The sequence below is a fragment of the Epinephelus lanceolatus genome, chromosome 9, assembly GCF_041903045.1.
Source record: "Epinephelus lanceolatus isolate andai-2023 chromosome 9, ASM4190304v1, whole genome shotgun sequence".
Classification (NCBI taxonomy): Eukaryota; Metazoa; Chordata; class Actinopteri; order Perciformes; family Serranidae; genus Epinephelus; species Epinephelus lanceolatus.
This window is the reverse complement of record NC_135742.1, coordinates 28,420,374-28,438,539: the sequence shown is the minus strand read 5'-3', so window position 1 is coordinate 28,438,539 and position 18,166 is coordinate 28,420,374. Positions and strand designations below refer to the sequence as shown.

General features: G+C 42.8%; 1 protein-coding gene across 2 annotated transcripts in view; it reads left to right on the top strand.

Annotated features, from left to right (window-relative positions):
* arb2a (ARB2 cotranscriptional regulator A) overlaps window positions 1-18,166 on the top strand; it is a 172,351-nt gene that overhangs the window by 78,236 nt on the left and 75,949 nt on the right. For both annotated transcript variants that reach the window (XM_033619777.2, XM_033619776.2), the window contains exon 8: window positions 4,194-4,313. In XM_033619777.2, the coding sequence (XP_033475668.2) occupies window positions 4,194-4,313 (120 nt within the window). The remainder of the gene's footprint in view (window positions 1-4,193; window positions 4,314-18,166) is intronic.

The window sequence follows — 18,166 nt, the reverse complement described above, 5'->3', positions numbered from 1 at the left end:
CGGCTGCAGTTTGGTTCACCTGGTGTGTGGCCCAAGAGCAGGAGAGGACTGAGAGGTTGAGTGAGATCCATCAGTCAGTCAGACTTAGTGTGAGAGAAAACACCAGAGTAATTTGAGTAATTTGTTTCTACCCCTTCCTTTGCGAGAAGGAACTCTCGAATAATATTGTTTTGTGATGTGTGTTTGTAATACTTGTAACTTTACTTCGGCTCTCACTCTAACCCCTCGGAACACGTATTGACATTTTTGCAAGATTAAAACCAGCACTGCCCGAGCAAAAGAGTCCAAACTCAATAAAGTTGTTTAGGGATCCCGTGACACTGTCCTGACACTTCTGGCTCCCTCTGAAAAGTTTTTAAGCGTAAAAAGTATAATGGCTCTTATCCACTAGATTCCTTCCGGTCCACACTGCTCACCATCTCCCGACTTGCAATTCCAGCTCCCTCAGAAGTTTTCTGAAGTCCTGTGTGTTTTGGATAAGGAGGAGGAGCAGAAGGGAGGTGCAGGGAGGTCTGAAGTGGTTGTTTGTCAGAGTGCGTTGATGTTGTTAGATTCATTGTTTCCTGTGTTGGTCAGACACTGGGTTTGTGTTGGCGTTGGGGCTGTTATTCTGGCTGCAGTGCACTCCTTTCCTCCACTCTCCTTTCCCTGCTTCTCATTACAGTGAATAAACACAGGGCAAGTATTGGACCGGACAACTTTTGAAGAAACAAGAGAGTGTGTGTGTGTGTGTGTGTGTGTGTGTGTGTGTGTGTGTGTGTGTACACGAGTTTGCATCTGTGTGCATGCACTGGAGCATGTCTGTGTGTGTGTGTGTGTGTGTGTGTGTGTGTGTGTGTGTGTGTGTGTGTGCGTGCAATTATGTGTGGTTTTGGAAAGGAGTGTGGGTTGTTATTGGGTAAGTAATGGAAAGAGCTAAATTGAACAAATTCTTGAAACTAGACAATTGGAAGGCAAACACTTTCAACAAAGGAGTAACATTTGGAACCATTTATGGGCTAAAAGTGGGGTAGATAGTCATGCTTAATGTCATGTAACAGGTTGTCTAGCAGTTTAATGGTGACGTAAGGTTTAACACATAATCATAGTTCTGCTGATTGGAAAGCAGGAACTTAGAAAACCACATTTTGGTTAGTTGACTCACCGCAGCCTTTAGGGTTGTGTGTGTGTGTGTGTGTGTGTGTGTGTGTGTGTGTGTGTGTAGGGAGCCGTCTGCACTGAAGCCCATCATGACTGACAGTAAATGCACATTTGTTCTGTTAGCATGTACATAGCTATGTATATGTGCGCGTCTGTGTATGTGTACTATACATGGCAACATGTTTATGAATTCCAAGTCCATAGCTGAGAGAGTCTATCAGCCTTCTCCCATAGACTTCTGTCTTAGAGGACACATAGTGATATATTCTATACCTTCCATAGTATAGTATGTATGGCTCTCCCTCTCACTATCTCTGTCTTTTTCTGTCTCCTTTTCTCAAGCTCTCTCTTCCATTTTTATTTCTTTTTGATAATAGTTAGCTTTCAGCATCTGGAGACTGTCGGGTCCTGAGACTGTCTAGGGTGCAGATTTGTATTTTATATTCTCCGAGGGGACCGTATGGATCACTATATATTCAGTAAACACACAAACAGCACACACCCTCAAATGTCCCTTGACAGTCATGGCTGAAGGATGTTGGCAACAGGTGTGCAGTTGGGACGCTGTTCTGACAGTGCTGGCAGATGCACACACAACACAGACACACACACACACACACACACAATCAGAGAGAGAGACACACACACACAGTGTAGAGAAACTGTGGAAAATAAATAAATAAACTAAGATACTGTGTGAGAGCTGGTGACAGGAATCCGGTCTCGCAGGGCGGTGTGCTCCACTGCAGCTAATTAACCCCAGGAAATAATTGCAACAATATGCAAATGCTGTTTAGATAATTCACTACACTGCCATGCCAGGTAGTCAGTCACTCTGTCGTCTGCCGCAGAGGGTGTAGGCAAAGAACGCGTGTTGTTGTGTGTGAGCTTGGGTGATGGAGTCAGGAGCACGGGGAGACTCATTTGCCACCATGAAGACATCAACTGTGCAATGTGTGTCTTTAAATTATTGTTATTATTCATTATACGGAAACGAACAAAAATGTTCATCTTGTCTTCATGATGACTAAAAAGTGATAATTTGTCAGTTGTCACACATGGGAATGTTTTGTCTGCTGTCAGTTGATATCAGCAATATCAGAATTATTGATTAAGTTAATGTCACAGATGCTCACGCAGACATATAAGGGTGGTATGTACAGTTGCAAACCCTGCTTAATGTCTCCATGTCAGGCCAGGTATTGTCATGGGTGGGTGGAGAGGTGGACAAAACAGGAGACGGAGGAGTGTGAAGAAGAACAGGTGGCATCAGCGGAGGAGAAAAAGAAGGTAGAAGAGAGGGAAGGAGTGAGGGAGGGAGCCGGGCTAATGAAATGGGCTTCACAGATGAAGGGTGACACGGCGGAGGAGAGAGGAGGGAGACTTCAAAGGACTTTGATGTCACAGCCTTTCAGACAGACAACTCTGCTCCAGCCAGCCCCTCCGTGCACACAGGATAGTGCACACACACACATGCACACACAAGCACAAGCAGAGCCCTGATGGCAGAAGGGCAGGGCAGAGCGGAGTTGCCTGCTCTTGCATCACACTCTGTGAATGGAGGTGGGTGCTGACACTACAACCCCCTCATGCTAATCTACCAGTAAACACAAACACTCTGACAGGTTAATTTACCTCTAGACAAACACAGCAACAAAAACGCACAGCAGCACATCATCAAATAGTGGAGGCACGCACGCACACACTCACACACAGACTTGTACACACAGACATGCGCGAGCGAAAACACCTCATCAAATCACAGGCTACTTTGCTTTCTTCTAAAGGTAAAGTTTAAACCACATTTTCTGTGGAGTGTGTGTGTGTGTGTGTGTGTGTGTGTGTGTGTGTTCTTCACTTTCTCCTCAATTACCACCTTTAGGAGAGCGAGCGTTGAAGTAATTATCTTTCTGTGATAATATACTGTCTTACTTTGTAAAATGCAAACACATTTATGGAAACTAACAGCCAGAGAGTCTCTTAAGACACCTCCTCTGTCCTTTACCTCATATCTCTAATTATTTGTTTTGGAGTCGCATGGAACATTTTGACACTCAATTAACAGATGAGCTTCCATTCTCCATAGGCCATGTGTTTGTTTATTTTGAGATATTCTTTTCAATATACATCTGTACGCTAATTAAAAGGAAAGTGTGTGTATGTTTGTGTGCATTCAGTATTGTGCTGTATCTTAAATACAGTGTGGTGTTGCGAGCTGGGTACAGGTGTTTGTAGGCAACAAAGCTGCATGTGTACTGCAGCCTCTTGTGGGAATGTATTGTTGATTTCTATTGTGAACCAGACAGTTTGATAGGAAATCAAAGTCTAGAATCAATGTCACAAGTTCATTAATGGATGCCCTTTTCTCGCCTGTACTTTTACTATTGTTCTTTCCAGCCCTGGATAAGCGCTTACATCTCTGGTTAATTAAACATGTCTTCTGGTTGCATGTGCGTAAATCCTGCACGTGCGTGCGTGCGTGTGTGTGTATGTGTGTTTGACCGTGTGCATGCAGATGAGAGTGAGAACATTCGTACTTCTGATTGTGTGCGTAGGTGCAAAACTGTGCTGTTTTGTATATGCACGTGTATATCTCCTCTCTGTTGTTTTTTCCTTTGACCTTCCTCTAGTGTCTTCCCATTATGCCTCTACTGGTGTATGGATGGGCCATCGATTCAGCAACGGGGTACAAATTAAGATTTAAACGTTACGTCACCCAGCCTATTGAGTTTTACATTTAGGGCATTTGCAATATGCAAGACTTATTGATCTACTGAAGTGTGGCTCTTTATAGAATCCCCTCTGGCCACCACCACTTTTTTGTTTCTCTTTTAAACGTCTCTTTTTGGCCGGCCCCAAGGTGTACGTTTTGATGCTGTAGCATTAAATTAAAAGGGTTTGATGACTCTATTGATGCTTCAGTCTCATTGGATGGACACATATCTTAAATGTTTTGTAACTGTGCAACTGAGTTTGTTGACAGCCTTTGAGCTCATAAGATTTACATCAGTTTTCTTTGTTACGGGTATAACATCAGAGCTTTTGCGTTGCAGGAAAATGGTTCCTCCGAGGAACACGTGCTGTACGTGTGGGACCACTTTGTGTCCAGAGCCGCAGCCAAGAATGTCTTCATCATGGCCCACAGCTACGGAGGGCTGTCTTTCGTTGAGCTGGTGAGTGTTTTAGTTTTCCGCTTATCCTTCCTACCTCCCACCGACAAAGAGACACACTGAGACGCACAATACACTCCTGTCAGCACAATCACTCACTTACATGTTTGTGTTGGAGAGGCTGCATAATAAAACTCGAACTAAAATTTAACTTTGCAATCCTACAGTACTTACAAACACCAGTACATGCACACAAACATGTTGGTATGCAAAAAACTACATGTTCTCAAACACACACACATGTACTTTATATACAAACATGCAGAGGAGTACAAGCACCGGTCACCTCAGGGAGACAGGCAGCAGAGTGATAGGGTGTGAAACATGGTGGAACGATTAAAAATAAATAGCATTTAGTTTCTTTGAAAAAGTACTGCTTCTGCAAACAATCTGGTTCATCCTTGTCCTTGGGCACTATCCACCTCCTCTACACATCACGAACAGAGGAAAAAAAAAACCAGGGGAAAACAGAGGGCTGGATAAAGAAATGTAGCGATGGCAATGCAACAACAGTTGTACTGTTAAACCAGATCTGCTGCAGAGCATGCAGATCTCCCAGCCTTGAGAGAGACAGAGGATAGGTTGAAAGATGGTGGGAGGGAAGTGGATTTGAAGGAATTAATGGTGCACAGGGGAGGGTGAAAGTAAAAGTTTGGCCAGTCTCTTGGCTTTATAACCGCACCCTTCAGCTAAATGGGCCTACAGTGTGTCTTTTGCGGGTTTTTGAAGGCTTCTGAGGTTAATGCTTTATTTTCTAGTCTTTGGTTTACTGTGATGTCCTAGTGGGCATCACATATTGATCATCACTTTCTCCACTGTTTGTGTTTTAATGACTAGAGATATCTAATAATAAAGCTCCAGTGTGCAGATAGCCAGTGCCATCATGACGAGTTATCCTTTTCCCTAGAAGTCTTGGCTGATGGGGGTTAAGTTTATGTTTGTACCCTGCTGGCTTACTACTTGCTGCTTCATTTATTGTCCAATCGAAGTCTCAAGTGCTAATGACATATATGCCACATTTTACTTCAAGGGATGCTTCACCGATTTTCAACTGGCTTTGTATCATGACAATGTGGGTATTATGTGTAAATGAACTTTGGTGAACATCCCTCCATCTAACCAGTGCCTAGATCTCCCTGGTCCCCTCGCAAAAAACTTCGTTGGATGACTCATCATCCGGCGAAGTTTCGCTGGGTCTTGTGCTGTTGCTCAAACTACAGGCTGTACTTCTATATTTTTGTATTGCTCACCACTCATGCCGCCGCAGCTAACATAAAGAGTATAGAACAGGATCAAGAGACAGACCAGCCTCTCACTTTCTCTCTTTCTCTTATGTCAGTGTCAAAAAGTATATGCATCTTTCCTTGGCATAGACAGCCCAGGTTTATGAAAAGACCATCTTTCCATCAGTGAAATATTTCTTTAATACAATGTTTTTATCGTAAGTTCATGCCACAGTAACTTTAAGTTGAGCACACATAAATTACTTGCAAGCAGAGATGGGACCAAATCATTGTTTTGCAGGTCACAAGTGTCTCAAGCCTTTGCACTAAAGTCTCAAGTCAAGTCCCTATAAGTTCCAAGTCAAGACAGACAAGTCTCAAGTGGAGTCTCCGGTTCTTAACTTTGAGTTCCGATTTCTTAACAAGTCATAATACGCCCTTCACCAAATGTGAGGCCTTTTTAACAACAGTGAAAAATACATGAAATCATTAAAACAATCATGAATGCTTTTAAAAATTGTAGTTTGTTGAAAGTTTCTGTGCCTCTGTCTGTAATTTCCAACCCACACATTTTACAAACTGCAATTTTTTTTTTTGTTGAGCGCCACATATGTTTTGTATGGTTAGTAATGTATGTTTGTTCAGTAATGAAATGTTAGTTCTTCATGGTTCTCTCACGCAACTCGAGTGGATGCTATCAGATTGATTCAAACAAAGTGGATCTGGAGAATTAAGTGTTGATTTGCTGAGAATGAATAGTTTTAATGTTAGCTGATTCAGGGAAAGAAGGTAAATAAACTGATGTGTGGCATACATTTTAAATACCATATTTTAAATATTTGGGGTTCGGGGCAACGTCTAGGGCCGGCCCTAGACTTTTGGGGCCCTTCCTCAATGTAATGTGTTGCCAATTCACATGGCTTTCACATTTTACTTTAAGCACTCATAATGCACAATTAAGTATATAACAACTAAAGTGGGACCTATTACAGTAGCAGCAACACCATATTTAAATAGACTACAGTAAGTATTTGTCCATTACCCCCTGACCCAGTGCATGGTCCTTCTCAGAGACTGGATCTTGTTAAAGTTTGACATACATGGTAAAGACATGCATTTATTACAAATATCTAATAATACTGGGTGTAAGGAGCACTGTTTAAATCAAATATAAACACCAAATTGCCCAAAATTTCTAGTAACAGATAAAATATAAACATTTTAACAGTGACAGTATTTGTTGAAGCCAGCTGTACGCGGTCACTGTTAGTACTAATTCAGGCTGGATGTGGGTCTACTAAATCTGTGATTGCACTGGCTGATGATTCAGAGTCTCCTCTGACAAACTTCAGCTTGTAGCTCCTGTAAATTATAGATCACAATCCCACCAGATTTCCTTTTTTACATTTTCAAACATAAAATACATGTGTATACTATGGTTTGGCTGAATACTTATTATATACAGAGAGATGTGCAGTTTAAATTAAATATTTAAGAGATAATCTGTGTCAATTTATTGCTTTCCATCCGGCATTAGTCCAGAGTTGTAACTAAACCTTGACTGAGAGACTAGATAATTATTGTCTTGTTTTAAAATGTGTGCCATCACTCTCATATTAGTCTAGACTGGCCACAGAGGTTGCTGCTGAAGAGCACAAGTTTCATTTCGTGCACATGCATGTGAATGCATGTTCACGTGTGATGCAGTCATCTCTTCGGAACTCCAGTTTATAACCACTGTTGCCCATTTGGCATTTATCAAACGCAATCAATGGATGTATTTCACTCTCACTTCTGTCATGCACAAAGCCACAGAACACAGCCTGGAGGTGACTTGCAAACAAGTGAGCAAGATACAACCATACTGAGACATTCACTGCTGAGCTAAGTTTGCAAGACAGACTGACAGGCTAGAAAGAGATGTACTGCAAGCTAACACATCAACTTAACATTACTGTAATTTGCTAGCACCAAACTTTGGGACAGGAGAACACACCTGTTTGCTGTTCCAGTTCACTCTCATGGTGTTTTTGTCCCATTCCATGACCAGAAGGTCACTTCCTCGCACTGAAGTTGTAAACATTGACACCCGCTTTCATACGAGGGGGGCCTTGCGTTATTTGCGGAGCCTCAGCACCTTGCATAGTGAATGTATGGCCAGGCTCTGTTTGTGTGACATTTTAAGCACTCTTGGGAGCCCTTCGCTAACCATGGGGCCCTAAGCAGCCGCCTAGTTCGCTTATGCATCCGGCCGGCTCTGATCAAGTCAAAAGGCTCAAGTCTAAGTGAAGTCATGAGTCATTGGTGTTAAGTCCAGTTGCAAGTCTTTTTTGATTTTGTCAAGTCAAGTGTGAAGTCATCAAATTTGTGATCTGAGTCTGACTCGAGTTCACGTCACAGACTAAAGTCAACACCTTGGCTGGAAAGTAGTTAAGATTCAAGCTAGAGGGTTGTGATGTTTAGATTCCAGCATACAATAGCTCACTACAGTTTGATTAAAAAGGAAAAGAGCAACTAAAAGTCAAGCTCTGTTGTGTCTGCGGCTTCTGAAATTCCAAAATGATGTGTATGTAGTAATTTTGGCTCAGTACCAGATGTATTGCAAAGATGCTTCGCTAGTTGCGTTAGCATTTAAAATACTTCACTGTATTAAGCTCTGCTAGCTAACATACGGCGCTAGTTGTGTTTGCAAGCCTCTCTATGATCTGAGAGCTGGGTTACATTGCCAGTCTGCTGGTTTCTTGATCTGATGGATTTACTGCTAGAGTCACCACATCCCATATTATTCAGGACATATCTCTTCTCTTTTCTTAGGAAGGGGAAGAGGAGGGAGGCGGCACAATGAGTATACAGCTAGTGGGGGATTAAAGGTGGGCACTTGTCCCACTGGTGTTTTCAGGAATATTTTATTTTCTTTCTTTCTCTTTCACCTACTCTTTTTTGTTTAGTATTTTGTAATTTTAATTTGGCTGCTAAATATTCATGCAGTGTTTTGTCCGTGACAGCCTCACAATCTCCTGGGCTTTCTCGCTGTCTGACGAAGACTTGCTATTCTCTCTATTTGTCTCTCTCTGTCTCTCTATGTTTCCTTCAGTCAGACTCCCTCTCTCTCTCTCTGTGTAAAGGCCTCAATGAGGTTCTAACTGCGTTCTTTTATGTGATGTCCTTGTCATGTGAAAAACCATCTTAAAAACACTCATATACAGTATGTGCATATATAAATCCATACCATATAGCAGATGCAGTATGGGGAAGGTAACATCAAAACAGAGACTTGAAAGATCACTGTGTTCACTTTAAGTGACAAGGTGTTTGAATATGCCATTGTCAAGTTTCCCTGGAGGCCATTGCAGCTTCTGTTGTCTATCAGTGTAGAAACTCCTTCACCTCTTTCAATCTGACACAAACATGTACACATTCATAGTTTTTATAACTATTCTTAATGCATACCTGTATCAGCAATTTTGTCTACAGAGGGCAGTGTGTGGACTTCTCCAAGCCAATCATGGCCTCTCTTGTGTTTTTAGGGCTGTATCTGACTAAGTCAAATCAGATTTGGCTGTGAGAGTTTGAACAGGGTTGGATTGGATATTCAGTGTAAATGGTAAATGGACTGCACTTGTATAGCGCCTGTCTAGTCTTCCAACCACTCAAAGTGCTTTTACACTATGTCACATTCACACACTGATGGCCGAGGCTACCATACATGATGCCACCTGCTACTCAGTAACCTTTCACACACTCTCACACACCGATGTAACAACCACCAGGAGCACTTTGGGGTTCAGTATCTTGCCAAAGGATACTTAAACATGCAGACTGGAAGAGCTGGGGATCGAACCGCTGGTTTTCCAATTAGTGGACAACCTGCTCTACCTCTGAGCCACAGCCGCCCCACAGCAACGTTCATGTAATGTAGTAAACAAGACAAGTTAGCCCTCTGAGCTATTGCAGGCTAACTATGCTGACAAAAGGTGGGAAATGTGCAACAACATTTCTTGCCTACATTAGACATCAAGCAAAAGCCAGACATTGTATTGTATTGAGTTGATGTAAGCCTTGAATTCACCACATCTAAGCAGTAGGCAGAAGATAACAGTTTGCCTGACTGGGCAAAGCCTCTCTTCCTCCAGGCAGCTGCCTCCGTCTCACTCAGGCTCACCCTGGGTCTGGATCTGCAGATGCCTGTACTAAGAAGCATCCTCAGAAGAACACTGCACTCAGACTGACCAAAAAACGAGACGAATCTCAGTTGATGGAGATGTCTCTGGCCAATGATTCGAATATTTGAATTTGGGGGGGCAGCACTGATCTTTTAATACATGTTTTTTTAGGTGCATTGTTCCTAAAGTATTCCAGGCTGTTTGGCTTTTTATCCAAATACACTAAAACTACTTGCACAGGAGGACCGTATACACATGGGAGTTAAAGCAGCCACTATGCATTTTCTACTTGTTATTGCACTCCCTCACGCATAAGCATGCACACACTTAATGCACATACAAGCACACACACATACTGTACACGCGCACATACATACATACATACATGCGCACACCATCTACTTAATTGAGGAGAAAGTGGTCCAGCGGGACGGGATGGGAGGTGCGTGCGCATGAGCAGGCGAGTGGAGAGTGGAGCCTTGCGGGATGAACCGTTTGACACATGAGAAGACCCAGAGAAAACAAGCTGTCTCTGGGTTAATTACTACTCCCCTTTGCAGTTAATAAATACATTTCTGATCAAGCACATCAAAAAGGCCCGCCATTAATTTCTCCTGCTCGCTCCCCTTGCTCCGGAGCATGTTAGCCCCTGTTTGGAGCGCTCAAGTGTTTCATTGCAATTTGATTTCTTTTAAAACACTTCACAGTGTGTACTGGCTAATTATAGATACATCAAAGAGTAGCTAACTGCCTTTGAATGAGAGTGTGAGAGAGGGAGAGAGACTTGCGCTGCAGGGGGAAGGCTGCTCGCTCTTTCTCGGCTTCGCCCCCACCTCTCTCACCCTTTTCCCCTCTCTGTCATTCTTTAGCTATCACAGAATCCATCCATCCATCTCAGTTCACTGTTTTGCAGTTCTCTCTCCTTCTCTCTCTCGTGCTCCCTTAGAGTCTCTAGTCTCCTCTGACATCTGCTTTCATGCTTGGCCAGCCTGCTCCTCCCTGCTCCTCCTTCTCTGTCTCTCTCAGCTGTATAGTTTTAAAGAAAGCTGGGTCATGTTACCCCAGTCGTGCAACTTTGTTTTGAACCCAGTATTCCTATATTCCCTTCAAAGTCTAAGGGGTTTTTAGCCTGGCTGTGGACTATGTCTCACACACAAAAACTGGCCATGCCCCTCTAGGTTCCAGGTCTGCATTATCCTTTCTCCACCTGAGGACAAACTCTCACCCCACAATGCACCACAGAGAGCGTAAGGGACCAGGAGGATGGAGCCATACAGAGAGAGGGCCCTGCCTCCATCTCTCCCTCTGCTTAGCCTGTCTTTTCATCTTCCTCCGTTACCAGGAGTGTAGGGGGGATGGACGTGTAAATGTAAGTGGTAGTGGTGGTTGTGTTGAGGAAGGGTTGTCTAACCCGCACTAACCTTCCCGTTCACAGAGCTAAAAAGGAGCACTCTTATTGGATAGGACAGGGCAGCATTATATAAGGTCTTATGTAAGAATGCATCTGTCTCCCAGTACACAAATGTGTGGGTGCCAACCAGACAACCAGCCAGCCGCCACAACAGCCCCTCAAGAACATGATTACAGATTTTAAGTGTCCTCTATGAACACACCACATATATACAGTACATGCTTGCCTTCCTGTACACTTTCTGTATAGTGCCATCTGTTTCAATCTATAATGAATATAGCTAGTTTTCTCTCTGTCGTCCTTGAATTCATGTGTGTGTAAGTGTCTGTGCTTGTGTGTTGTGGCTAGGTGTCAGATGTGGGAAGAGATGCTTGAGGTGAGACAGATAGATATGGAGGATTTCTTCACTCCTTGTGGACTTCATTGCTATACCGGTGTGTGGAGGATGAGAAAGATGAAACACTGCCGGGTGAATCAGTCTGAGTCGGAGAAGTTAGTTTTACATAGCTCAGAGTTTAAAAAGTGATTGAGTTTCCTCGCCATGATACGGCATCCTCAGACTAAATGAGTGTTTTTTATGTTGTATGGTATGGAGGATGCATAAAGAACAATAAGCATATTTCTATAACACTGTGCTTTGTTTGTGCCTCATCAGATTCACAAGTAGAATCACAAGTTAGGAAAAGTAGTTGCACTTATATTGTCTGTGCCTCTTTAAGATTTTCTGTTTATTTATCACAGTTTTCCAAACAAGCTCATTGCCATTTCTCTGTGGAATCCACCGAGCCCTTTCACCACAATATCTACCATTCCAAAATGGACTCTGCTTTATGTCCTGCTCTGTGTCCTCATTTCCTTCGTCCTCCTAATTCCCCCTCTTCCAGTCACGGTGACCCTCAGGGCAGCAGCGGTGCCAACTATGCCCTCTGTGCAGGACTTTGGCTCTGGCAGTGGTCCGTACAGCTCCATGACTGGCATGGTAACAGCCCACTGAACACATGGCGCTGTGCAAACACTTCTGTTTCCAGTCCTCACCCTTTTTACAGCATGCCTCTGGAAAATCAAAAAATGTACATATGTAAATATTAGAATACATTATATGAAGTGCTGGCATTATACCTGATCTTCGTTCTTACTTACACCGTCAATATCTGGTGTTTTTGACACTTAAACACATGTAAAGCTCAGGCATACACATTCATAGCTGCACTGTAGCTCTGTAATGGCATACAGCTTTTTTCTTTTCTTGAGATTTTATGATGTCATGTCATGTTAATTGTCACCTTCCATGGTTTTAAAGGAATACTCTGATATTTGGAAATATGCTTTTTTGCTTTCACCCTATAATTTTGTTTTCATGTTTCTTCTTGCGTATTTAATGTGCAGAAACAGAAAATCAGACACTGTGGTTTAAGGTGCTTCAATTTTATGCATTAGAACTATTTAATGACCAACTGCAGCGAGAAATGACTGCAGTCTTTGCCCCATTGTAAAGTTGCTGGTGTTTCAGTATCTCCTACATCCTAACAAGCCCAGCTGATTATTTCTGATTCTGCTAGCATGCCAGGAAACTCAGCACAAAATGTAAAAAAAAAGTTTTGTCGTTTCTCGGAAGTTAGCCTTTCTGTCCTGCCTCCAGTGTTTGTGCTCTCCCAGACTCAACACGTCCCAAACCAATCCCTCTCCTGCATGCACCGGCATAAAATTGATATTGATCTTCTTACAATATCTAGATCCCAGTCAGACAGCAAACAGGTTTATTTCTCCTAAAATGTTGGAGTATTCCTTTAAACTGTGTCAAACTAAGTTCCACATTTTTATCTATCTGAAATCCTCTTCAAGGACCACTGCAACCTTCACCTGAGTTCATCACCACACAAGCAAAAAAAAAAAAAAATCACTTTAATTTGTTGACAAAATCATCCCAGCTGTGAAGACGTCCGTACACAGGCTCTGAAAATCCCCTCGTCTAATGCTGTATGCACGTCTCGGCCGCCTTCGAACTCTGAGTGCTAGCCTGTCTATTGCTTCTGGAGGGGATGAAGAGAAGGTTTGTTTTTATCTCAAGGTTCTCCATAGCTGGCGGGCTTGCAAGCGGTGCAGTAGTAGTGCAGTTTCCTGTGTGTATGTCTGTCTGCGTGTGCATGTGTGCGTATGTCTGCAAGTGGGTGCACGCATATTGTATGGGTGCAGTGTATGTGTGTGTGCACGTATGCATATGTGATCGCCTGTGTGTGTCAGCCCTAGCCTGGAGAAGCCTGTATCGTCCTGAGCAGAACAGCTTGGTGGAGAGCAGCTATCAGAGCCACGTTAGGGGAGGAGAGGAGGAGAGGGTGAGAGGCGATGATAAATGGCTGGGGCACACTAGCAGAAATTAGTGGAGCCGTATGCAAAGCTGTGGCGTTTTGTTTGATGTGAAACAAAAGGACCACCATGACAAAAGTGCCTGCCAGCCTGCACAGCAGGACAGCAGCCCTCAGGACATACACCATCGCCACTGAGAAAGTGTGTATGTGCGTTTGCGTGTGTGCACGTGTGTTGGTACGCACTTTTGTGTGTGCGTGTGTGTGGTAATGCATGCATATCATGCATGGTGCTGTATTCCAGTCCTGTCTATATTATGTATATTATCCCTCTCTGTGTTTTTGTGCTGTGCTCGTAATGACAGACAATGCCTAGCCCTTTGTACACCATGAAAAGACATGGTTTCTTCCTCAGTACAGCTACAGCATATTTGCTCTATTAAGCGGCTGAAATATAGACGTCTAATTTCTTTGTGAATGAATAGGCATCTTAGAGAGCGGCTCTCCTCTTAACATAAGGATGTAAATTGAACTGTTTAAATGTCACGGCTAGCAAGCTGATTTGATTTGAATTGATTTGCTTGTTTCTGGAAAAAAAAGACCTCCCTTGCCAAACCTTAGCTGCGCTGGCTGCCACAGATAGACCAAGGTCTTTCTTTCCACCTCAACAACACATTGTAGGGCTTCTGAATTCTTCTATCTGCTGTGATTATGTACAAATGGCCTTCATTTGCCATCCATTTCAAAGCTGTAGTGCTGCATTGTGACTAGAGGCAGATGACGCAGACCAAATTACAGCGGGTTTGCTGTCTGAAAAGGATACTCGCACAATAGGCTTTGTGAAGTATTCCCTTCAATACGTCGCCATTATTCTCACCTTTGTTGGTGTTTCTCTCTATGTTTCAGGAGCATCTTTGGTTTCTAGATTACATTTGTGGTGTTGGTAAGGAGCGGGGTTTACTCACCTCTTGTCTCTCTTGTGCTGTTCCTTCAATATCAAGGGAGATTGATTTTGTGTGAGATTCGCTTTTTTTTTTTTTTTGTTTGCTGTCTTTTTTTGATTTCCTTCATTATTAATTCCGTCTTGTTTCATTGTTGCACCGTGGCAAGACAATCGAGCTCCTGGAACATAAACACTGTCTGTTGATGTTTTTGCTTTATTTGTCATAAATTCCTCTTTCCATTATACATAAACTGCATTCCTCTTTTTAGCCCGGTTGTTCCATTATGTCTCAGTTAACTGAAGGGAAGCAGCAAAAGGCAGCACAAAATTGTTACAGTTGGCAGGAATCTGTCGTGCTGTGGTAGAATACAGGCTGGGTCCCATTTATCTACCGAGTTACCCTCCTTCGTCATGTGTCCTTTTTGCTGCTAGCATCTTCCTGCCATCAGATTTTCTCATGCGCAACAACAACAACCAACTATTTGCTTATTAGTCAGGAGTTGTTATCTTATCATTTAACAAAATGGGGTTTCAAGAGGATCTACAGTGTATATGTATTGTAAAGGACCAGTCAGTCTCTTTCTCCAAAATGTGCAGTATGCAGTGGTGGAAAGTAACTAAATACATTTACTGAAGTACTGCACTGAAGTAAAATTTTGAGTTACTTGTACTTTACTGCTTTATACTTCCACTCACTACATATTTGAAGCAAAAATTGTACTTTTTACACCACTACATTTATTTGGTAAATTAGTAGGTACTTTAGAGATTCAGATAATCAATGCAAATATTACCATGTATTAAGCAACCCAGCAGTGTATTAAGAGATCAAAACTAGCTCTAACTTCACCAGCTGCAGTGTTAAAGTGAAATGTACATTCATCTATCCATAATTTAAATCCAATAATGTAATATAAATTATTTTAAAATGGGCCATTCTGCATATTCAGTATTTCTACACTGTGGTACTGCTACTTTGCTTATGTAAAGTATCTGAATACTTCTCTCACCTCTGCATGTAAGTCCCTGTGTTTTCCTACAGCTTTGGTAGCATCCCCACTACTACACCCACAACCTGCTAACTTATAACTCCATGGACGCTACTCTGATCACTTGCCTTGTATATTCAGTCAGTGGATTAAGACAGACACTCCTGCAGGGCTCTTACAACACAGGAAAGGCAGACTGTCAAGAGCGGTTCTGAGGGAAGTGTTAGGTGTTTTAACTGCTGTTTCCCTGAACTTTATTTCAGGAGTACTGCAGGTATAGCTGGATAAAGCACATATATGTCTCAAAACATTTTTTTTTTCCTTGTTTCCCTAACTTTTTTATGGTCCGGGGTTAGACAGGTCATCAGAGACACTGCCAATAACCACGGGCAATTCAAGGCATCACTTTCATTTTCACACTATTTAAAAATCTTGGGGATATACGTGTCTTGTTTTGATCAAACTCTTCCTATAGTGTACTCAACAGCCCAGAGGCAGACATGGAGCTGTTGCTCCCACCTTAGGCTCTGGCGCAGGAACGGTCAATACGCTTCAGGATCACTTCCATACATCCTGGTTTCCATCGTCAGTTGAAGAATTCCTCTTTGTCTCTGTCTGTGTCTTTGACTGCCTTCAGAGTATCTCTATCTTTCTCTTTCTGTCTTTGTCTGTGGTAGTCAATAGTTTAAGTACACAGCTGACATTTTTCGTGAATAGTTCAGTAAGTTGCTGTTAATTATTTTCAGCTCACAGAGAGAAAAGTTATCAGTCTGTGGATTGCCATGGTTACCTTGTACACAATTAAGCCGTGCACTACTTCTAATTGGTCAGTGATAGCTTTTGATTGATACGAGTTTCAGACTCTGTTATATGAGGACATTGGTAAATGTCAGCCATTCGTTTTGAATAGTTTGTCTTATCCAGTCCTTGGTCCGACCATCCATGGGTTTAAATGGTTGAGCATGCTTTCACCAGGTCGTCACGGTTACCCACTCGTCTCTTTCGTTCCTCAAAACACACACGTTGCCATGGTGATGTAATTGAAAATCATTACACCTCAAACAAGTATTGAGGTGACTATTCATAAGTCTCCTCTCACCTTTTTGTCTTCCTGGTTTTTTTTCCCTCCCTGGTGAAAAGGAAGTGAAAAATCCATCTGTCCTCAGTGCATCATTGTGCAACGGCTCTTTTTAATCTCTCTTGTCCTGCCCCACCCACCCCACACCCCACCTCTTCAACACGGGGTCTTTCTTGCCACTTTGTGATATAAGAAGCCAAGCTAGTTGAAGTTCATTTGAGTTCAGTTAAATCTTGAGGGATTCATCATTACATATTTACTGGCTGAGGCTGATCTTGCTGTAAGGTTCTACCCTCGTCCCATTGATCTAGTGCGCATGTTCACTCCCGAGGTTACGGGACGTGCTTCCATTTGCATAAGGCCCTGGGCAAGGTTCTTTCCACCATTGATTGGCCTGTCCATGAGCGCCCCGTGCCTTCTCACATTGATCACTTTGTTTTTTTCCCGGAGACAGTGCTACTCAGAGTTCAGCTGCAGCTCCGGCATATCAGACCTGCCGGAGGAAGAGAGACCGACAGGGAGAGAAGAGGGAGAGGAAAAAGAAAGAGAGAGCACAAGAGAGGGAGAAGTAGGAGTCAGAGGGGGTAGATAGAGAAAGTTTAGAGCCAATATCTTAATAATTTTGCATACTTTTCCTTTGAATTTGACACTTAAGCTGAGAAAGTGAAACACAGTTTCACCCTGCCACCCTTGTCGACTCCTCCAGCCTCAGCTAGCTGCCTGAGTTGTATACACTGCTTTTACAGGAGTAAACACATGCATATATGCACCTAATCAGATTTACAATGAAACACACAGAACACTCAACACACTGACATTAGCATTTCCACTCATACCTGAATTGCGGCTAAAATTGAATAGCCCTCCTCCCTTCCTGTTTATCCTCACCCTCTGCTTCAACCCTGGTCTGCTTGTATCAGTGTGCTACAGAGAAGGCTCTCCTCTCCCTACGCTGTCTTTCACTAAGTTTTTTTTTTTTTTTCCTCCTCTCGCCTGTTTCCACTCTTTTACCAACACTGTCTGCCTTGTAGCTGCTTGGACAGTCTTCCCTCTCTCCACCTACTCACTTGGTCAGTGAGGATGCTGTCTTGATTTACTCAGGGTTTCCTTGCTCTCTACCATATTTTAGCAGCATGTTATGCTATTGTAAGTTTTCTGTTTTGTTCTGGAGACAAACTTTAATGAAATTCCATATGCATCTGTGTGGTATGCTTGTATATGATATGCACAATAGCTGATATGTGGTTGTGTTAGTTTTGCAAATTCTTGTATATGTGTGTAGTTTTATAAAGGTTGAGGAGGCGCAGCACTAAAAGTAGGAAGCTGGCCATCATGATTTTGCATTTTGATTGTGCATATGTGCTATCGCGTGTTTATCCAGCATGGCGTCAGTGGCGGCGCAAGGCTCAGACTCCCATGATGCACCTCCTCTCTTTGTTCTGCTGTGTGAGAGCAGTGTGCAGCTTTGTCTGCCTCTCTCGTTCCTCTCGGCTCGTTGCCTCAGAGGCAAGGTCTCGCTCTCTTCCCTCTCCTCTGCTTCAGACCCCTCTCACTCTTTCATTCACTCTTTAATACCCATTGGGCACTGCCGTCCACTTCTTTCGCTACTCTCTGTGACGTTGGTTGTCTGTTACCCTCCTTCTTAATTCGCAACGAAACTCTGTCCTTCAGTTGCACATTCTTCCTTTGCCACTTGCCCTTGTTTTTTAAAAATGTCAAACCACTCCGTTTCCGTTTTTTTTTTTT